Here is a 23,479-nt window from a genome sequence, read left to right as displayed (position 1 = left end):
TGGTGAACTCTTCTAGTGTCCAAGCCCAGTGAATAAATATAGTTGAAGTAACTTTTTATTTATAACCTTTGAAGATTTTTGATATGCTCATTTAATATTTACTGAGGACCTACTATGTGGCAGACATCTACTCAACACTGAGATACAACAATTGAGTTCAACATTTTTGGTGGGAGGTATAGACAGTAAGTCAAATAATTATAGCTAAGAAGGAAGTGACTGTCCCATGACAGGAGAGAAAAATTAGGTGGGGGGGAAGGAGTGCTTTTTGATAGTGTCTAGCAAAGCTTTCTCTGCGTATGTGAAATTTAAGCTGAAGTGGAGGATAAGGAGTCAACCATCTGAACAGCAGGAAGCAAAGGATTCCAAGTGTAGAGAACAGCCTTGAACAATAGGATTGACTTGAACAATAAGACCGACAGAATATATTAAAAACTCATTGTTGTGACCCCCGTAAAAGGAGTGCGGAAGAGAAGTAACATGGGGTTACAGAGCATGACAGGAACTAGAATTTGAGAGTTTTGTTTGTGAGCCATGAAGAAAGGTCTTGTACATTTATGTGTTATATGTTGTAAGGGTAATGAATAGCTATTGGAAAAGTTTAAGTGAGTGATGATAAAATCTGGTATATTTTTTAAAGACTGCACAGACTGTTGTGTAGAACATGGATTCATCCTTTCAGTACACAGTGATAATAAGACCAAACATTATTAATTGAAAAATGATTAGCTCTTAAATAAATAATATTATTGGCAATATAAACAAAAATAACAAAATAAGAGATTTCTAAAACTTTGTAAACATTAAAGCTAAAAGAATATATAAAAACAAATAGAGTCATATGATAGTTTTCATGTAGGAGGCAGATTTTAAGAGGTAGTACGTTTGACCTTTTTTCCACAAATAGTTTTTTAGTTCTTTTTCTTTAAATGAGTCTTGCTTTGCCTCTGACGTTTACTCTTTCCTCACAACCGTCACCAACGTCATGTGCTTCTCTTTCTTGACTTGAGACACCGTGGAATCATCTTCATTAGGGCTTGCTTTCTCTACCATTTCAGACCACATTCTACACTCAACCATCTGTCATTCCTCCATCTTTGAAACTAGTGTCATCCAGTTCAATGTTTTTTCCCCCCATCTTTGTCCCTTGTCTACCAGTCTGAAATAGTTTTTCTTTGTTTTTTTAAGAAAAAAATTTTTTTCTCCACCCATTGCTTGATATACCATATTGACTCGGTTGAGCCCAGACATCATCATTTCTCAGCATGGCTCACTCCGTGACACTCCATCAGCTTCTCAGTCCATTATCAGGGCGTACCCTACACTTACTGATTCTAATTCAATCTCTCAAAATTCCTTCTCTAATTAAATTCCCAATTCTCTCCCATTCCCTCTTTCCAGTAAAACTTGTTCTTTGACCTCATCTTGATTACCATGGACACTATTCCATATTCTCCAGATCTCTTATTTAAGGTCTGATTTCAGTTACTCCCTTCTGTGGACCTTTGTCAGCGATTTGAGCAATGCCCCTCCTTTAGAATCTCTCTCTGTGTTGCTAATTCCCAGTCATGGTTAATCTCCACTGTGTGTGTCTTTATTTCTCTATTCATGTGTAACATTGTTTTGTGTCCCATAGCGCAGGAGGGTTAAGAGTATGTTTTGGAGTTCTTGTTTGCTTGGACATGCGCTTTCTTACACCTCCCACTTGGGAACATTTTAATCACAGTATAATAAGAACCCCAAATCAGAAGACATATGATTATAATGTCCACAATGGAAATTAAAAACTACTACCCTGAAGCCTCAGCTTCTTCCTGGATGCATTCACGTTCAGTAGAGAATGCCCCCTCCTGTTTGACAGAAACAGTCTTTGCGTCGGTTGTGTTTTCACGATCACGTAGCTGTTCTGATTCTTCTTCTGCTAACTCTACCTGTGCTCTGTTGTCCTTTGAGACATTTTCACCAGTTGCCCCATTTGTCCCACATCAGCCTCCCATCTCTGCCTGTAGCATCGTCGTCTGACTTTTCTCACGGACCCCACCCTACAACCTGTTGCTCAGCACCTGCCTGTAGCTTCTTTAAACTTGCCTCTTGTGTTTTCTGGGATTCCATGCTCTTGATTCTCTTCCCTCTCCGGTATCCCTCTTCTGTTGCCTTCAATCCCTTGTTTTTTCCATCCCCTTTAATTGATTCTATTTTGGGGTCATGTCTTAGAGTTTTTAATTTTGGATCTTTTGCGTCTCTTTGAGCCACATTCTCCCTCACAGCTTCCAGTCTCCTCTATAGGGTAGCTTCTTAATCTGTAGAAGCCCTGACTAAGCTTTGGTGAACTTTAAACTATAAAATCTGAGCAAAATCTTAAAATCTGAATGAATTTCTTATGGTAATTTTTACAGGTTTTCTTCTCTTTTTTTTAATTTTAAGGAAGCCTACTGAACAGGGCGCCCTGCTGCACTTGAAGTCAAGTCACCTCTAGCCTATTGAGTTAAAAGCATTCCCTTGGAAACAAAAGTTTTTTAAAAGTCAAAGAGTAGTGAGTGCTGCACACGGATACCTAGCTCCATACCATCAGGACATTAAGGAATCCACAAGAAAGGAATCGAGGCCTGTCTTGCCATTTGCAGTTCAAACATGTTGATGTATTAAGAGAGGAAGGCAAACAGAAGCTAGATCACAGGCTCTGGTGTTATAAAGGGAGGAAGGTTTCTAGCATCTTCTGTACTCACCTTGGTTAAGTTTCGTACCACTAGCCCAATCTCTCCACCCTGTAGAATGTCTCTGGATTTAGTCAGGCTAGTGCTGGTGGTAGACTTCAGTTATGTGGCCGCTAACTTGTTCAGTGATTGTGATTTATATCTAGAAGACCTCACAGCCTTTCTGCTATAGATTTTCCACCTGCCCCCCCCCCCCCATCCTCTGTCCCTTCAAATAAAAGAGAGAGGCTCTGTAAGGGAAAGTCTGCCTACCAGTCAGCAAGTAGGAGAACCAGAAATTTGCAGGCTGATAGCAAAAACATTCCTTAAAGCTCCTCTCCCCTCACTCAAGCAATGGTAGGGGATGGTCTGTACAGGCATCAGTCAGTTGGAATAAAGGGATGGAAGCATCACTTGGGCACCAGGTCAAAAGGACCAAGAACACTGGGATGAAAAATAGCATAATCCAGGGGTGGCTGAGACTTGTCACTTGGAATATAGGGACTCAATTTAGGCATAAGCTGCTCAGTTCATTTATTCAGGCCCTATAAAGCTGGGGAGGCCCAAGAGATAATTTGGTTAGGATTTTCATTTATATAAGACTTATTTAAAGTGAGATATATCAGGTTTTTCAAACTTTCTAGTATACATTTTTAAGTACTTTTCATTGCTACATTTTAAGTGTTTTTTCTTCTAACAGATTGACATACGTCTTTGCAAGGACATTTCTATTAAACTACTTGAAGGCCTCTTTTTCCTCTTAAAGATTTCCTTTTTGGTTTCATTAGTCATGAGTAATTTTTTGGCAAAATTTAGAGATGACAAAATAAAACTTTTAAAATGATTGAGAAAGTACCAAGAACTTATTAGCAAATACTTGCCTAAACGCTGTTATTAACTTTGCTCTTACCAAGTATACAGTAAGTTTAAAAACCCACAGAAACTTCGGTAGAGCCCAGAAAGATGCCTTCTGAAGATAAGCTTGTAAATATTCTAAGAAAAGGTTTTTTGTTTTGTTCTGTTTTGTTTTACTAAATCCAGATTTTTCCCCCCTTACGTGTTTTCTTTTCTTGCTCATGAAATCAGACAGTCTTGAATCTGTCTGGAAATGATTTAATCTAAAGATGCAGTTTTTATTTTTGTCTGGACTTACTGGCGAAGAGAAGAAAAATATACGATACTACTGAATTCCCAATTAAGTGTATTTATAAATGTATTTGGTTCAGAATTTAGTTTTCCCTCAAGTGGGCCGGCAATACTTATCTCTCAGTACTAAGGAGAGTCTTTGCTATTACTGAGAATTCAGTTAAAAATATGAGTTAATTTGTAATACTTATTTACTTGTAAATTGAATTAAAACTTTTTTTTTTTCTAAAGATTTTATTTATTTATTTGACAGAGAGAAATTACAAGTAGATGGAGAGGCAGGCAGAGAGAGAGGGAAGCAGGCTCCCTGCTGAGCAGAGAGCCCGATGCGGGGCTCGATCCTAGGACCCTGAGATCATGACCTGAGCCGAAGGCAGCGGCTTAACCCACTGAGCCACCCAGGCGCCCCGAATTAAAACTTTTTTTAAGATTTTATTTAATCTACACAGAGAGAGCTTAAACAGGGGGTGCAGAGGGAGAAGCACGGCAGACTCCCCACTTGGCAGGGAGCCCAATGCAGGGCTTGATCTCAGGACCCCTGGGATCATGACCTGAGCCAAAGGCAGACATGTAACCTACTGAGCCATCCAGGCACCCCAGAAATTCATGATTTCTATGGAATACCCTCTTTTTTGGTGTTTTGTGTCTAGTTAGCGTTTCCTAAAGCTCTTGTACACGTCTTTCTCTCATCTCATTCACTAGCTGTGCTTTTTAAATATTTTTCTCATCATAGAGATATTGATTATTGGGAGATTAAATTTATACATGTCAAGTTTGTGATTTTCTTCATTTTAGTCACTAATACCAGAATTATCCTTTCTCTTTCTCCTTAAAAAAAGTTTTCAGGAATTCCTTCAAAGTCAAAGACATTTAAAATTTTATACTTCCCTGCATTTCTTTGAATTATCTGAAGTCCATTGTGACTCATAGTTCCTGAGAATGGCATCAGCATTCATAATATGGAGGGAATCCGTTAATTCTTTTGCCACTTTGACTTTTAAACATTGTGTGTGTATGTGTGTGCATTTCATATCTCTGTAACTAATATCAACCTCAACATTTTATTTACATTAATATTTGTTATTATTTAACAGGTTATATTAGTCATGTCAGTTTTTTCAGCATCAGTTGGCAATTTGGGGAATGGGTGGCTTTTCTATATGAAGTTGCTAGGTATAAAGCTTATTCCTTTATAATAATGGTCTTTTGATTTTACTTAGTTCTATAAGAACTCTTTCTGGAGTGTATCATACTTTGCTGCATCTCTGAATCCTGCATGTAGAGTCCCTGCCAGTCCTACTCCCCCTTGTTAAGGTTCTCCCAAAACTTTGTACAAGCAGCGTTTATTAGATTGTGTGTTCGTGTTCTGTGTTCCAGTCTGCATCTGACAGCGGCAAGCTTGTTTTTTTATTTGTATCTACAACAAAATCTAGTAACAAGTTGACAGCATGGTTTTATGAATGAAAGAAAGCAAGAACATGAACAAGTTATGTTACTTATGTTAATCATCTGCATGTAGAATAAAACTATGACGCTCTTGAAGAGGTTTGTGTTTATATGAGGTTTTTCCGTCAATAGGTAGTGTTACACTGTTTGTGCTTTAATGCTGGTCGTTGCTGGTTTTTTTTTTTTTTTTTTTTTTACCCCTGCAATTAGTATCCATTTATAGCTAATATATTCTCTTGTTTTACCAAAGTTTGATATATATGAGCGCTTGATGGTTGCAAAAAATTTCTCTTAGTAGATATTTTATGTGAACTTTGTGACAGTGATTTGCCACTTATAATCTTTTCTTTCTTTTCTTCCTTCTGTTGTGTAATCATAGTAGTCAGTGCAAGTTGATGATGGTCAAATTAGTTAGAATTACTACTAATGGAGAAGAGTGAAGCCATGCTCTCTAATACATGTGCTAGCATACACATTTCTTTTCTGTTGTTTGTATGAAGTGGGAGGAAATTTGATGCCACCTTGTGTATCTCACTCCCTTTATAAACCATTAAAGGGGACGGGCATCTGGATGGCTTAGTCAGACCCATCCAACTCTTGATTCAGCTCAGGTGGTGATCTCTGGGTCTTAGGATCAAGTCCTACATCAGGTTCCATGTTCAGCTGAGAGTTGGCTTGAGATTCTCTCTCTCTCCTTCTGCCCTTCCTCCCTCACACACACCCTTCTGCTCTCTCTCTCAAATAAATTCATAATTTTTTTTTTTTAAAAGAAAAGCCCATTAAGGGCGCCTGGGTGGCTGAGTGGGTTAAAGCCTCTGCCTTCGGCTCAGGTCATGATCCCAGGGTCCTGGGTTTGAGCCCCGCATCGGGCTCTCTGCGGAGCCTGCTTCCTCCTCTCTCTGCCTGCCTCTCTGCCTACTTGTGATTTCTGTCTGTCAAATGAATAAAGAAATCTTTAAGAAAAGCCCACTAAATAAGATAAAATTCTATATTTTTTTCAGATCTTAAAATGTAGTTCTTAGCTGTTTCACATTAAAACTTGAAAAATATGATACTCAAAATTTTTGTTAGAAAATTAAATAAGTAAATAAAATAAAGAGGGCATAGAAATAAGAGGAGTATTTTGCTATAGTGTCAGGTGAAAACACATATATACCATATTGCGCCCTGCTGCTGTTTTCACTTTCTGACACACGTACGTTTGTACAAGAAATGGAAGGGAGTGAGCAAAAGCTAAAATTCTTTAAGGAAGTGAGTTTGTGGATATTTTTGTTTAAAATTTTATTTATAACTTTCTTAATTTTTTTTTTTAAGATTTTATTTATTTGACAGAGAGAGATCACAAGTAGGCAAAGAGGCAGGCAGAGAGAGAGAGAGGGAGGAGGAAGCAGGCTCCCTGCCTAGCAGAGAGCCTGATTCAGGACTCGATCCCCGGACCCTGAGATCATGACCTGAGCTGAAGGCAGAGGCTTAACCCACTGACCCACCCAGCCAGCCCCATTTCTTAATTTTTTTAATAAGGGGAAGATTAGAACTACATCTATGTTTGGATATTAAGAATGTTATTGAGCAAAAGTTGTGTATTACAATTTGTGATTATACCCCCATATTCTGGTATTACCTTTTATGCCTTCAGTATCTGTTGTTTCTTACATTGTCCTCAGAGTTCAGCTTTAAAGTTACCCACTACTCGCATGGGGATTCCTTCTTTAGATTTCTCATACTACACTTTGCACACACATGTACTTACTAGCTAGTGGTGTATGCGTTAGACTTTACAACCACCTGGGACATTGAAGGAAATGCAGACTCTGGAGCTGGAATGATCTAGATTCAAGTCCTTGTTCTGTCCCTTACTAATTTTATGACCATAAGGAGGTATTTAGCTTCTCTGAATCTGAGTGGTCATTCTAAACTGGAGCCAGTACTACTGACTTTATAAGAACACAGGCAGGATGATAGCACCATCTGGATGTAAAGAGGCTACACCCTCTGGTGGGTGTTCAGTGATTTCTTCTCAAGTCAAGAAGACTTGGATCATGTCCTCCTTTGAAGTTACACACCTACTTTTCCTGGAGCATTTTGACTGTCTGAATCAGGAAGACTTGGCCAAGTTGATGACTATAAATGTTATTAAAGTTGTTTTGTTATGTGGCTAGGGTTTTAATCGGCTCATAGTAGTGACTTATCCAGATATTTTCTACAATATTTAGCATACTGATTTTTTTTATTATTGTTTATTTTCCACATGCTTAGAACATTGAGAGAGTTGTTTTCAGAGACATCATCAATATCCCTTTGATTACATTATTTATTATTGTGTTTTTACATTGGACCAGTATTTCTCAACCTTTTCTTCATTATCAACCCAAGGAGTCTTTTTAGGTTTTTTTTTTTTTTTTTTTCTAATTACTCCCCTCCCTTATGAAATTTTAATTCCACAGATAACAGTATATCTGTTTATGTGTTGTATGTATATCTGTGCTTTATCTTTAGTAAGGGTGAGACTCTCTCTCTGTTCTCTCTAAAGAACCGAATTTTTATCTCCTTCAAGTGCTATGATCCCAGTCAGGGTGTGCATTAGACCTTTTAGACATGATTTGATTAAATAGATAATGGTTCACAGCTTGGGATATATTTGGATAACTCAGAGTGAATTCTGGCTGCTCTATTAATTAGCTGTGTGAACTTTTGTCAGTTTCATAAGTTTTCTAAAATCTGCTTTGTCTCATCTGTAAAATGGGAATACTGATGTTAATTGTCTTCAACTGATTGGGTGACAGTTAAATGGTAGTTAATGCAACATGTTTAGTAAATATTAATTGTTAAATATATATTCTCATTTTATTATGACCACAGTATCCATTCTATTTCATTTGAACCTGAGACTTGAAATATCTAGCAGTTCTCTTTTCTCATTTAAAAAAAAGATTTTATTTATTTATTTGAGAGAGAAAAAGCAGGAGTAGAGGGAGAGGGTGAAGCAGGGAGCCTGACCCCAATGCTGATTCGCAGGACCCTGAGATCATGACCTGAGCTGAAGGCAGATGCTTAACTTACTGTATCACCCAGGGGTCCCTCATTTCTCATTTTTAATACTGACTGCCTTTGGAAGGAAAAATGTAAACTCTAGAGGTAACATGAGGTAAAATACAGTTCTTCATAGCTCTTATAAAGCTAATCAGGAAGAAAATTTCTTAGTGTGTGTATAACCATATGTGAACTTTTACAGTGTATTTACATGGTTCTTGAACCATAGATTATTATTTTATTAAGTAATTCTGGATTCTCTTTTTAGATATTTGATTTAATGGATGCCAAAGCACGTGCTGATTGTATCAAAGAAATAGATCTCCTTAAGGTAAATAAATGAACTATTGATTATTTTGAACTAGATGAGCATGTTGATAAAAGTGACTTATGAAAATATTACACTTAACAAGCAAAAGGATTTTTTAAAAGATTTTATTTATTTGACAGACAGAGATCACAAGTAGGCAGAGATACAGGGAGAGAGATGGGGGGAAGCAGGCTCCCTGCTGAGCAGAGAGCCTGATGCAGGGCTCCATGCAGGGCTCTATCCCAGGACCTTGAGATCATGACCTGAGCTGAAGGCAGAGGCTTAATCCACTGAGCCACCCAGGCACCCCAGCAAAAGGATTTTTAGAACTAAACTTAACTTATGCCACACTGGTTTGAAACAACATTATACAAATATGTATCTCAGTATATGGAAGAATGTAGTTATTTTTTTAATTCATTGTAAATATTTAATCAGATTATTTGGTAGGATTAACTCCCCTCCCCTGCCTTTCAAACTAGGAAATAGATAAAATGGGCAAAAAATATTGAAGGAATTTTTTCTTGACTGTCCCAAGCAGATATATTCTAAAGCTTAAGTAACAAATGAGTATTAGTATTAACTCAAGATGTAATATATTGAGAATGTGGACTGATCCAAATGGGTACATGCTTTTTGTAATATTTCTCTGTTTTTTCCAGATTTAGAAAGGATGATATAAAGAGTATGTTAGAATTAGCTTTTCAGTTTTTCATCCACTCAGAGAATATGACTGAAATTTCAGTTATCTCTGCACTGGTTTTATTCTAGTAAAATTTCCTTTGAGGAATGCTGTACCTTATGTTATATTTTTAACTGTTGGATAAGACTTGGATGTTTTTTATGCTGTACATTTTTGTTTGTACCTAAAATGAATTCAGTTTATCAAGAAATATAAGAGTAAGTAAGAGTAATGCTTTCCAGCTGTTCTGTTAGTTGTAATTATTTCCTGGGCCATGAAGTAACTGCTCTAAATATATATATATATATAAATTGTTATTAGAGAAATAATATATTAGCATAGAAGATGTGGAGGAAAAACTTATAAGTAGAAAGAAAAGAAGAAAATCATGTATATGCCCTCTGGGAGAATTCTTGAATAATTTTTTTTGATAAACTATTTGTCTTATGTTAACTTGTTTAAAGATTGAATAGAAAGCAAATTGTACAAAAGGATTGTCAGTACGTAGAGACTGATGCATATATTTCTATAAGGTGCAGTTTTTCTTAAGATCATGTAATGTATCAACCCTATAGGTAAACTCAGTATGTTTATACTATTTGATGTAAAAGCTGTGTTCAGATAGAATACACCAGATGTCCTTTTATTTTGTTTTAAACCACTGGCTGCAGTTAGATAGGATCAGGTCAACTTCAAAATAGGAGTAAAAGGAACACTTTATTTAGCATTGAATGCCCTTAATGACAGTTCCCATTTCAAAGGGTATAATTTTTAGGAACTGGTGCTATAATTCTGCAATTCATTTATATTTATATACTTATTGAACATAGCAATACATACTCTAAAAAATTTTATGTGTAATTTACTCTATTTCTAATAAAGAGTATTAAAACTAAATTATCTAGTATCTAGTGTCTAGTGTCACTTTCAATAATTATAATATCTGTTTCAAAATTCACTGAAGAAAAATATACTGTCATGTTAAGATTTCTGTAACTTAAAAATGAAATGCAGCAACTAAGTTTATTCTTTAGTTAAGAAACTGTAAGTGATTCCTGGGAATTTACAATAAGAAAACTTTCTGGTGTTTGTTTTTGTGTGTGTGTGTGTGTCTGTGTGTGTGTGTGTGTTTTTCCATCAGCAACTCAACCATCCAAATGTAATTAAATATTATGCATCATTCATTGAAGATAATGAACTTAACATAGTTTTGGAATTAGCTGATGCTGGTGATCTGTCCAGAATGATAAAGGTAAGGTTTTGTTTTGCTTTTTTAAAACTTAAGTATTTTTTTTCTGATAGAATTGCTCTATAAACATATAGGTATATCAGATATTTTAAAGACCTCGGTGAAATACTTTAAGATATGGTAGATACCTAATGAATGATAGTAGTGTTAATTATGATTATGAAACTGGTTTACCTGGTAAAACTCACTCTGCTCAGTTGAGATGTGTGGACACTCAGAAACCAACTTGGAAATAGATCAACAGATTTGTTTCTTCTGTAAGCTGAAGTTCAAATTTTGCAACTTGATTTTCTGAGCAGACCACCCTTGATCCTTTATCTCTGGACATCGGGCAGAGGAGACAGAAAGAGATTCTAGAGAATCCTGATCTTTTCCTGGGAGGGATTCATCAAAGAATAAAGTGGGCTTTGCATTCAGACCTTTTTGGGGTTTGCACATCAAACCCCAGCTCAACCACTTTAAAGTTTATTTAACTTTCTTCTCCAAGAGCATGTTAATTGGGTTTAAGTTCAGCTACAAGTTATAGAAACCCCCAAATTACAGTGTTCTAAAAATTACTTGTTCTTAGGCAGGTTACTTCTGTGTATGACAGTTTCTCAAAAAACAAAATAATAATAGAACCTACCTCATAGGATTGTTGCAAATGACTAAATATTTGACATTTATTAAGACCTAAGAACTGGGGGTGCCTGGGTGGCTCAGTGGGTTAAAGCCTCTGCCTTTGGCTCGGGTCATGATTCCAGGGTCCTGGATCGAGCCCCACATCTGGCTCTCGGCTTGGCAGGGAGCCTCATTCCTCCTCCTCTCTCTCTCTCTCTCTCTCTCTCTGTCTCTCTGTCTCTCTGCCCGCCTCTCTGCCTACTTGTGATCTCTATCTGTCAAATAAATAAATAAATCTTTAAAAAAAAAAAAAAAGACCTAAGAACTGTCTCACACATAGTAAGGTCTATGCAAATGGAAGCTACTGCTGTGTTATTACTGTTATTAATCATATTTCCCTGTTACATAAAATTCTGGAGGTGATATGGCAGCTCTGATCTATCAGACTCTCAGAAACCATGCCTATTTACAGCGGATCAAGTCAGCTCTCTGAGGCAGGAAGGGACACAGGGTACTTGCTGGCTGTATCTTGAGGCACATTACTGGATATGGCCACATATCACTTTTAGCTTCGTCCCATTGGCCAGAATTTAGTCTTATGAACCTAAGTAGCTGCAAGGAAGGCTGGAATATAGTCTTCATTCGGCTGGTCATGTGCCAGCTAAACTTCTCTTACTCAGAAGACATTTTGAACAGGGTGGGAATTAGTGAAAACCAACCAAATGAGAAAAGCAAGGCTCTTTACTCTGAGCCTGCTAGAGCGATGGAGTCAAGCATTGTCAGTAACATTTTGGCAGAAATTCAGAGGTAGGCAGAGGAATAGGAAATCTTTATAATGGGAAAAATAAGCCTTTAGGGATGACCCAATTAGAGGTTGTTGGCACAAAGAAGCTGTACATGAGCTACTTAGAAGTGAGGTATCTCACCTGGCTTTCTCTGATTGGTCCTAAGTTGGAAGCAGGGACAAAAGTTAAGGAAGCTGTCAGTTAATTCAAGTCCTGGCCATTTGAGGCTGATTGTTCCAGAGTTACTGCTCAGCTTCATGCACTGTCGCTAGAGATGGCCGTCTGGCTTCCTGCACACCGGACATAGGGGGCTGGTGTCCTGGGATGTTTGTTATGGATAAAAGATTGGTTTTTCTGGTCAGGTTGCTCAAAGTTGTGGTTCAGAGTTCCATTTTTATATGATTTGGACATTGTCTGTATAGTCAGTCTCCCACCAGATACTGGAACACAGCCACTAATCCCTGCTACGTGGAGTTATTGTAAGGCGTTCTTAAAAACAATGTTAGAGGCTTTATATGCATTACCATGTTTATTGTTCAAAAGGATTTGGGGGCTAAATTTGACGTTTAAAGAAGATAACCATCATTACTAGTAAATAGAAGAACTGATGTTTGAAATTAGGGTTTATCTGATGCAAAATGACATGTGTTTTCCTTTAGAAGCCCTTAAAGATTTTTATATCGCAGAACTCCTTTGAAAAATCAGATGAAAACCCTTGACCTTCTCCCCAGAGAGATGTTGATGCATACACACTTTGCCTTCCATTACTAAGCCTTCAAAGATTTTCTGATCAAGGTGCTCACTGGTTCTCTGGCAGTAGCTAGGAACCCTGCTATCCAGTGGGAGCGCCCTGTCACCTGGGTCAACTCTCCTGCCATTTAACTTCTCTTAGGCTTAGTTGCCTCATCCGTAAGATGGAGGCAGTTTTGAGATTACTTGCTACATTATAAAAATACTGCATGACTGGGAGTTAATATTTTTATTATCACAGAATGCTATCAAGCTGACTCTGTTTAAAGTCCCATGGTGAGAGTGACTCACTTCTAATCAGTTATCTGATCTTCTGTTTTAGGGACTTCCCAACACTAGCGCTGTCTTTCCACATTAATGAACACTAACTTAATTAATTAATCAAGTAATTAATTAATCAAGTAATTAATTTGCAGTTTTAATTTTAAAAAGAAATGCAAACACACAAATGCCAAATTTATTAAATAATTATTGATCAAGATGAGGCATATAAAAGCAAATGTAAGTAGTCCTTATAAGAGAGACAACTGAGATGCAATTCTTGGCTTAAAGTGCAAGAGTTCTTTAAATGCTTGTAATCAGAAGCAAAGAGAGCAAATCTTCATTGGGCAAATACCGGCTGAAGGCAGATAAAAAACAAACAGTTTCAGTTATCAATTCTTGCTCCCAATTGAGAGATTGATGTTTGGGGGTTTTCATTCTCTTCTAGAGTTTTTTGCTCTTTTCTAGTGTAGCGCCCTTTCTTTGCAATGGTTCCTCCACACCTAGAGGTTGCTGTCCCTGCCCATTGCCAAGGCACGCCTGAGTCCATAGCATTCACCTTGAAAGAATACTCCTGTCCTTTTACCACTTGGGAAAACTAGGGCAAGATCAGAGTGCTTTATAGAAGCCCTGTGATTGCATCTGTAGCAGATTTGGATTTCTTAAACCTGTGAGGGAGGAGAAATTTGTCAGTGTGTTTTTACATTTATTGTGGTGATGAACTCAGCTCACTTATTTAAATGGATATTGCCATCAGTTGAGATTTTCAAGGAATTTTTTAAATTAACTGAACCAGTGGACATAGTAAGATCCGTTCAGAACAACAGATTCTGTGTTTGGTAATGAATAGTAACATACAGTTGTAGATTGATAACTATACTCTTAAAGTATCCTTGGGGCTTTTGACTAAAATTTGAAGGTATCTATCATGTAAAAGATTACTTAGGAAACTTTTTTTTAAATAAAAGATATCAACTTATTGCTAGTAAGCTATATATTTATAGAACAATTTATTGTACTTTGATAGAACTGAACTAGTTCAGAGAATTGGTAATACCATTCTTCGTTCCTGTCTAGTAGACATTATTGTATAAGCCTCTAGTGATCCTGGTCTTTATTGTAGGTACCCTTAGTCTACCTCATCAAGATGTAAGAGATTCTGGGTTCGATGTCCCAGATTCTCTTGGAGCCCTCCTAAAGGTGGAAAGTTGTATTGCAAAGTTACAGATCTTAGAATAGTCTCAGCATATTGGCCATAACAGAAAGCTATTCCAGTCCATAAAAGAAAGTCTGACATCTGGTTACATTTATGTATGTCTTTTATGATAAATAAAGAAGGACAACGAGGAGATGTTGCTGTTCTAAGTAGGCTGATGAAAGAAGACCGTCCTGACTTCCGTCTTGCACTCCCACCTCCACCAGCCTTTTCCTACTTACTGTCCTGGTTCCATTTTTTTCTTTGCAGACACCCACTCCTGACCCTGTTCCCAACACCACCAGAAATGGTTCTTGAGGGGTGCCTGGGTGGCTGAGTTGGTTACGCCTCTGCCTTTGGCTCAGATCATGATCCTGGAGTCCCAGGATCAAGCCCCGCGTCTGGCTCCCTGTTCAGTGGGGTTCCTCTCCCTCTACCCCTCCCCCTGCTACTTCTCTCTCTCTCACTCTCTCTCTCGAATAAATGAATTAAGTCTTGGAAGAAAGAAAGAAAGAGAGAAAGGAAGAAAGAAAGAAAGAAAAAGAAAAAAGAAAAGAAAAGAAAAACCTCTTCTTAAATCCTTCTCGAGTTTCTACTTGGTGGTAAAGATGTTTGTCAAGATTTACTCAACCTGTGGGATCCAGCATGTAAGCTCTCAGAGGGAGGAATCTTTGTTTGAGGACCTCATGAATCCCCAGTGCTTAGGACAGTGCCCTGCACAGAGCAGATGCTCAACAAATATCTCCTGTAGAAGGTATAGATACCTTCAGTTTCTAGGGAGGTGCCTGGCTCATAGTAGTATCTCAGTAATCACATGGTCAGTGAGTATGTAAAAGGTGCTATTTCCTCTCTCCCTCTCTCTCTCTCCCATTCTTCCTTAATTCCAAGTTGACTCTTGACCTCTGCTATGCTTCTCTGTTCTGGGGACCAGTAGGTGAATATGGGTGGTTGTTTCTTGCTGTTTCACTCTGGTCTCACCCGGAGTTGCTAAGATATTGAATGGTATGCCCGTGAGAGAGAAGACAGTGTTTCAAGCTGATGCAGGAAGGGTATTTTTCCCCTGCAAGAAATTCAAAAGTACTTTTCTAAACATTCTAATTTGTGCTATAAGCTGATCTTTATAAAAGAGACTGCATTAAGGGAAAAAAAAAGTCATAGGAACTTCTTTTATGAAGGAGCATGATGGTGACTTATGCTTTATAAAAGACAGCAGTAGATACTTGAATTGTAAGAAAATGATTCATTTCTTTTTAGGGAGTAATATTGTAAATCATAGTGCATCACAACAATATATTTCACTGTCTCAAGTCTTCAGCTTAATTGGGGTAGAAGAGAAAATATAGCTCCTGGTCTGTATTCCAGAAACGAACCTCTGGATAGCATTGCATCAAAGATTTTTACAAGTAAATAATTAATTGGTTTAGAGCAAGCTGACAAATATAATTAAGCAATTTATAGTTGAAATATTCAGTATTTCTCTAATTAGTGACAAAGGAATACCTGAGGCTGTGGTCAGATGAAATACTTCCCAGATGAGTTTTAGGATAAAAGGAAATCTAGAATTTTTCATCATATATTTCTTTATCATCAGTAATCAGAATTTTAAAGGAAAAATAGACTCTTAAAAAACAGATTTCAGTGTACCAAGTTGTGATTTATATACTATGTATTTACTTTATCATACCTTAAATTAGACCAATAGTTTCTCCATTTTGCCTTATTAATACTGTTTATTTCACTCTTTGTACAGCAAAGAAACAAATTTGGTGATATAGATTTGGTATAGAGAAGATGAGAAACAAATATCAGAAGGGTGTAAACAAAAGCTTTTTTTTTAAGGTGTCAATAGAAATATTGCTAAAATGTGTTTAAACTTTTCATAGCCCATTTTTCCAACGTGAGGTTTATTCATTGAATTATTTATAATTTTTTATATTTATAATTACCTCTTAAAAAGTTAGTTTGGGACAAAAGAAGAAATTGCATATCTTTAACATTATATTTATAAAAACCTTCATTTTGCTAAAATGTCACTAAAATACAATATAACCCAATGTAATAAATCTCTTAGGGGGAAACTTTGAAGTTTATTATCTGTCAAAAGATTTTCATACCACAGCACACTGGCTAAGAAGTCAGTCAGCATTATACTTGCAGTTTTTTTTTAGTGAAATATTTTTAGTGAATATGGATTACTGATTTAAATGGATATCTACTTTGTGTCAAGAGTTTGGCACAATTCCAAATAACAAGTTAAGACTATCTCTTTTTTCCATGTTTTATTGAGATGTAATTAACATATATCACTGTGTAAGTGTAAGATGTGCAGCATTATGGTTTGATTTATATATATTGTGAAATGATTGTCGCAGTAAGTATAGTTAGCATCTGTCATCTCAAACAGATACAATAAAAAGTCTTGTGATGACAGATCTTAGGATTTACTTTTATAACAACTTTCCTGTATATTATTCAGTACAAGTATTTGGAGTCATCAGGTTGTACATTCCATCCAAGTACTTATTTATGTTGTAAGTGGAAGTTTGTACCTCTGACCACCTTCCACCCATCCTTCCTCTGCCCCCCCCCATCTCTGGAGACCACAAATCTGGTCTCTTTTTATGAGAGAGAGAATGTGTGTGTGTGTGTGTGTGTGTATGTGTTAAATTCCGTATATAAGTGAAATTATACAGCGTTTTCCTTTCTCTGTCTAACTTATTTCACTTATAATGTCCTTAAGGTTCATCCCTTGCAAATGGCAAGTTTTCCTTGTTATTTTTTTTAATGGCTGAATAATTTTCTTCTGTGTGTGAGTGTATGCGATATATATATATATATATACACACACACACACACATATAAATATATACACAAATATATATATATATATATCACAACTTTTTTCCATTCATCTGTAGTGGTCATTTTTGTGGTTTCCGTGTCTTGGGTATTATAATTAATGATGCTATGAACATAGGGATGCCAGATATTTTTTTGAGCTAGTATTCTCACTTCTTTTGGATATATTCCTGGAAGTAGAATTGTGGGATTATATGGTAGTTCCATTTTTAAATTTTTAGGGATCCTCCATACTGTTTTCCATAGTGGTTATACCAGTTTACAATCCCACCAACACTGTACAAGAGTTCCATGGCAGCATTTGTTATCTTTTGTTTTTGTTTTTGTTTTTGTTTTTGGTGATGGCCATTCTGACAGGCATGAGGCAATATCTCATTGTGATTTTGATTTGCATTTCTCTAATGAGTAGTGTTGTTGAGCATTTTTTCATATATCTGTTGTTCATTCATATATCTTCTTCAGAAAAAATGTCTATTTAGGTTTTTGCCCATTTTTTAAATTGCATGATTATTATTATTATTGTTACTATTTGCAGTTGAGATGTATTAGTTCCTTATATATTTTGAGTATTAACCCATTATCACATATATGGTTTGCAGTTTTTTTCCCCATTCCATAGGTTGCCTTTTTGCTTTGTTGATCATTTCTTCTGAAGTTTTTAAATTCAATATGATGACCCTTGTTTATTTCGTTTTTGCTGCTTATGCTTTAGGTATCCTTTCTGAATAATTGCTGTCAAGACCCAGGTCAATGAGGTTTTCCCTTTTTCTTTTCTTTCTTTCTTTTTTTTAAGGAATTTCATGGTTTTAATGGTTTCATTCTAATTTCGTTCTTTTACATGTGAATATCCACTTTTCTTAGCACCATTTATTGAGGAGACTATTTTTCTCCATTGGGTATTCTTAACTCCCTTGTCCAATATTTAATTAACTGTACATGCTTGGGTTTATTTCCAGTCTCTCAGATCTGTTTCCTTGCTCTCTTTGTTTTTATGACAGTACTATACTGTTTTGATTACTGTAGCTTTATAGTATAGTTTGAAATCAAGAAGTTTGATATATCAAGATGCCTGCCCCTTTGTTATTCTTTCTTAGGATTGCTTTGACTTTCACTATTTGGCGATCTTCTGGTTCTGTGTAAGTTTTGGAATTGTTTTTTCTACTTTCATAAAAAATGCCATCAGAATTCTGATAGGGAGTGCCTTGAATCTGTAGATGGCCTTTGGTAGTATTAACATTTTAACAATCTAAAATTCTTCCAGCTCTGAACACAGGATATTTTCCATTTATTTTAGTGCCTCCTTTGATTTCTTTCATCAATGTCTTGCCGTTTTTAGACTAGAAAACTCCTTGGTTAAGTTTATTCCCAAGTATTTTATAGGTATTGATGCTATGGGATCATTTTCTTTATTTCTTTTTCAGATAACATATTGTTAGTATACAGAAACACTACTGATTTTGTACATTAATTTTGTTCTGTGTTACTTTATAAATTCATTGATTAGAGTTAACATTTTTTTGGTTCTATCTTTAGGATTTTCTGTATATATAAAATCATGTCATCTACAAATAGAGACAATTTTACTTCTTCCTTCTTTCCTTTCTAATTCTGATACCTTTTATTTCTTTCTCTTGTCTGATTGCTTTGTCAAGGACTTCCACGATGTTGAATAGGAGTGGTGAGAGTGGGCATCTTTGTTTTGTTCCTGATCTAGACTATCTTTTCTTAATATATTTAGATATATTTCATATTCCTGAATATGCAGCTTGAATTTTCTGCATTGTTACCACTTATATGGCATTCCCTTTAAATTTGGTAGAAGCCTTAAAACTCCTTTACTTTATACACACATAAAGTTACTTTTATGTGTTGATTTTTACGGTGTTTAGAAATTCACTTGTAGGGATGCCTGGGTGGCTCAGTGGGTTAAACCTCTGCCTTTGGCTCGGGTCATGATCTCGGGGTCCTGGGATTGAGCCCCGCTTTGGGCTCTCTGCTCAGCGGGGAGCTTGCTTCCCCTCTCTCTCTGCCTGCCTATCTGGCTACTTGTGATGTCTCTGTCAAATAAATAAATAAATATCTTTAAGAAAAAAAGGAAATTCACTTGTATTTTTCTTTTATGACTAATTATCACAAAGTTAGCAACTTAAAACAATACAAATTTATCTCACAGTTTCTGTAGATAAGTGAGTTCACATACTGGTTAGTGGGTTCTCTGCTCAAGGTCTTAGAAGACTGAAATCAAGGTGCCAGCTGGGGCTGTGATTTCATCTGAGGATTAGGGCTTTCTTCCTTGTTTGCTCGTTGGTTAGAAGAATTAATTTCCTTGCAATTACATGACTATCTTTGTGGTTATCAATTGGGGACCATCCTTGGGTCCTAGAGGTCTCGTACTGTGCCTGCCACATGGCCCTCTCCATAGCCTGGCAGTTTGTTCCCTTGAGGCCAGCAGTCGAGTCTCTCTGGCTTTGAATTTCTAACTTTTATGAAGGGCTTACTGGGTTAGCCCAGGCCTACCCTTTTTGGTGAACTCAAAAGAAACTGATTTGGAGCCTTAGTTACATCAGCAAAACCTTTCCTGCCATGTAAGACAACACGATAGAAGAATGATAATTCATCATATTCACAACTCAACTTACACTTAAGCGGAGGAATTATATACAAGAATTTCGGGATTTGGGGGGGGCGTTGTCCTACAATTTTGCGTACCATAGGCTTTGATAAATTAGCTAAAATACTAACAGTGTTTTAAAGATAATTATTAGCTCCAAATATTAGAACTTAACAAATCTTGTTCACCTTTTTGGTGTGGTTGCTTTTTACATTTGCAGACACATTTTTACTTGCACTTATCCAAATTTAGAGGTTGGACTAGAAATAAAATCACTTTGAGATGTCTTTTACACTTTTGACCTTTGAATCCTTAAAGCAATAAAATCTTCCCAGTAGTATCATCTATCTTGGATGACTCTGATTTATAGTTTACAAGGACACCTACACTTTCCATTTCAGTGTCTGGGATAAAATGTATAGTCCAAGCCAGGCAACTATGAGAATAGCCAGTGATTTAAAATGTGATCTGTTTCCCTCTGAGTCTTTTGTATAAGATTGTTGTCTATGTTGCATATGACCTTAGAATTATTTGGAAGTGAAGGTTATAGATCAGTGGCACTATTTGAAAAAAAATCCATACAGAATTGAATATTACATACATATGTATATGTACATAGTTACCCACTCATGCATGGGCAGCCATGTGTTTGTGTATTTATATAGATTTATGCCTACATTGATATGTACATGTAGCTGTGTTATACAGAATTATTTGTATAAAAGCAGTGTTACTGATAAAATATCACCTGGGTTTTCTTCAATACTTAAGTACTTTGATATAATAAAGTAGTATAGAACTTGGGGATTTTAGTAAATTAAATCCTAATGACCATTATGTAATTCTGTGAGTATAACTAAAAGGTGATATGTAACTTCAAAACTATATTTACTTGGGAAAATTAGAAAATAATTCTTATTTTTTATTTATTTTATTTTTAAAATTTATTTGACAGAGAGAGAGAGAGACAGTGCAAGAGGGAACATAAGCAAAGAGAGTGGAGAGGGAGAAGCAGGCTTCCTGCCCAGCAGGGGTCAGATGTGGGGCTTGATCCTCAGGACTCTGAGCTCAAGGCAGATACTTAACCGCTGAGCCACCCAGGTGCCCCTAGAAAATAATTTTTAAAGGACGACTTGCTCTTTACATTTTAAGGTAACACTGATCCTAAAACTGCCTTTAAAAATTTCTGTAACATCACGAGCAGTCATACTGGTAGCTATAACAGTTAAATAGAGAAGAGATACAGACTCCCCCCACTCCCCCCGCCCCAGTGAATTTCTGCCAAGAGACTTTTACTGTCTCATTATTGTTCTGTGGTGTTTCCCTTGTCCATTAAGAATATTGAAATATCTTTTCAAGCATCTTACTGATGTCTGGTAAAGCAGAACCAGAAAGAATGTATTAAAGAGGCAAATGTTTCTGTTTATCTTTGTGACCTTGTGTATTCCTGAAGATTAACTTTCTGCTTTTGTGCTCACTCTTTCTGTCTCTAGTCCTCCAGTGCAGCAGAGAAAATGTCTTAGATTTCCAAGTGTCTTCTCTATTAGTTTTAGTAACATAGAAGCTTCTCTTAAAAATTAACCATGTGGCAGCAGTTCGGGGATTAATTCTTGTAGTAATTCTGATGCATTCATCTATTCTTACTGATTTTTTAATGTCCTAAGTTTCCTCAGTATGAATGTGCTAATGTTCCGAAGGCAACTTCTTTGGAGAAAAAACATTATAGGAGCTTATTTTTCTTTTTTGCTAAATAACTTAAGGGTTTTTTTTTTCCCCTCAAGACTTAATTGCTCAGAGAAAAATCTTTACCCTTCCTACCTTAAGATGAAACATATTTCAGCTTCCTTAATTACCCACATAATTTTGGTATGGGAGAATGAATAGATTATATTGGTATTCTATTAAATTATAATCTAAAAACAGCTGTATACTCTTAGTGGGTTTTCTGACGTTACGTGAAAGGAAAAAAGACAAGTGGAGCTTGCATGGGAAATAGCAACGTAATAAACTCAGATGCCAGTGATGAGTATTTTCAGTGGTCTCATGGCTGCCAGGCCCATTCCGCTTCACACCTGCTAGAGCGACTGCACGTTGCTGGATTTTATTCAAGAGTGCCAAGAGTGAAAATATTCACATGCTGCAAATTAGTATTACAAACCCAAATTCTAATTGAGACATAACTATTTTACACATTTATATAATTCTCAAAATTGTGTATAGCAAGTATTGTGTGACTTAGTCTGTTCAGACCTCCTTATACCCTTCAGAAGAAAATTGTTTTTACAGAAAGATTCATACGTAATACAAATCACACTTAGAACCATCAGTTACGCTTTCAGAAGCATTCTATACTTTCCATCACCCAGTTTCTGTGCATTGAATTTCTTTGAAACAACCATTGCAAAATATAGCCTTATGAAAATGCATTATAGTTACAGAGATGTGTTTGTCTGGGAACATAACATCCCTTCTGATGGTAAATGTTTGACCTATTGCAAGTTTCTCTAACTACCTGTCATCTCATGTGAAGATCCTTTATAGTGTTAACTGGATCTATGGGGATCTCTGAGGTATTACTATTATTATTATTTGCTTTGTTTTTATTAACTGGAGATTTAAGGGATAGGACATAGCATTATTTTTATATGTGAAAATGTGCCAAGCAGGCATTTCTTTATGTAAGTTTTATTTGTGCCTGAGACTGTAGAACCATAGATTCTATTTTAGAGACATTGGGAACCTTATAGCTCATCTCTAAACTCTGTTCAATATAGGGAGGAAATGGAGGCCTACCCAGGTTTAGTTAAGTGGCGTGCTCAGGGTAACACAACCAGTTATGTCAAGGCTGATAATCAGGTCTTTATAAAAGATAATAGATATATTAGTAGCACATTAAATATCCGATGACATTCCTAAGCAGGAAGTATGTCCTTATATTAACATGAATTATTTACTTCCTCTTGTTAGTTACTTGGAAGAGATAGGCTTGGGGCTTGTAATTCTAGTTTTCTTATTACCTCATAATTTCTCATTATTTAATTATCTTTTTCCTGATCTTCTGCAGAATGCCTTGTGTACCCAGGATTCCACTTGCTGCTTTTTGTTTTTGTTTTAACTACAGCAGTACAATCTAAAAGATTACGTGTATATTATTCTGGGACCAGCTACACAGTTGTGGGTCCTTCACTGTAAAATTGTTAAGAATTTCAGGATGGCAACAAGAGAGCATTAAACTAAATACAGTGTCCTGCATGACTACACAGATCGCTCATGAAGCCAGCCCTGGCTGTTCTAGATGTTTTGTCTGAAACTTTCTTCTTTAAAGAATAACATACCAAACTGTGGACTTAAATATTTTGATACACCATGGAGATTAATTTTTTTAATAAAACAGGAGTATAATTTTCTGCTTTTTCTCTGTGGGTGAGCTTATTATAGGTAATATCATTGAAGCTTTCCCCAAAATTTCTTGAAAGGAATGTTAGAATGGCAAAACTTAGAAATAAATAATGTATACGTTCCTTTTGGATCGATGGTCTAGAGTGCAGATATCAAGTCATCCAGCTCAGTCCAAAAAATGGTCCTTAAATATGCAATCATCCACTATATTACTGGATTTGGTGTTGGGTATTTAATTTGGAGGAGGATGTTAGGTGATTTTTTTTCTAAAGGGGTGACTATTTTCCAGCATCTTCAAATGGAAGCAGCTTGCCTTAGCATCCTCTTTTATATTAATAAATATGTATATACATTGCTAAAGTGGCAATATGAATATATTTTACCAGGTGTGCTGAATTTTACCTAAGAGAAGGCTGGTAATCTTTTCACACATAAGTGAGAATATAATATACTGTGATTTTTT

At 36.3% G+C, this 23,479-nt stretch overlaps 1 protein-coding gene across 2 annotated transcripts in view; it reads left to right on the top strand.

Moving 5' to 3' along the window:
• NEK7 (NIMA related kinase 7) overlaps positions 1 to 23,479 on the top strand; it is a 149,355-nt gene that overhangs the window by 82,133 nt on the left and 43,743 nt on the right. For both annotated transcript variants that reach the window (XR_006608619.1, XM_045086988.1), the window contains exons 4-5: positions 8,584 to 8,646; positions 10,449 to 10,559. Coding sequence is in view for 1 of the 2 variants with exons in the window: in XM_045086988.1 (XP_044942923.1) it covers positions 8,584 to 8,646; positions 10,449 to 10,559 (174 nt within the window). In the remaining variant the exon portion in view is untranslated. The remainder of the gene's footprint in view (positions 1 to 8,583; positions 8,647 to 10,448; positions 10,560 to 23,479) is intronic.

Source organism: Mustela putorius, unplaced genomic scaffold, assembly GCF_011764305.1.
Source record: "Mustela putorius furo isolate JIRA1106 unplaced genomic scaffold, ASM1176430v1.1 tig00001012_pilon_pilon_pilon, whole genome shotgun sequence".
NCBI lineage: Eukaryota > Metazoa > Chordata > Mammalia > Carnivora > Mustelidae > Mustela > Mustela putorius.
This window is presented reverse-complemented; position numbering and strand designations above follow the sequence as displayed.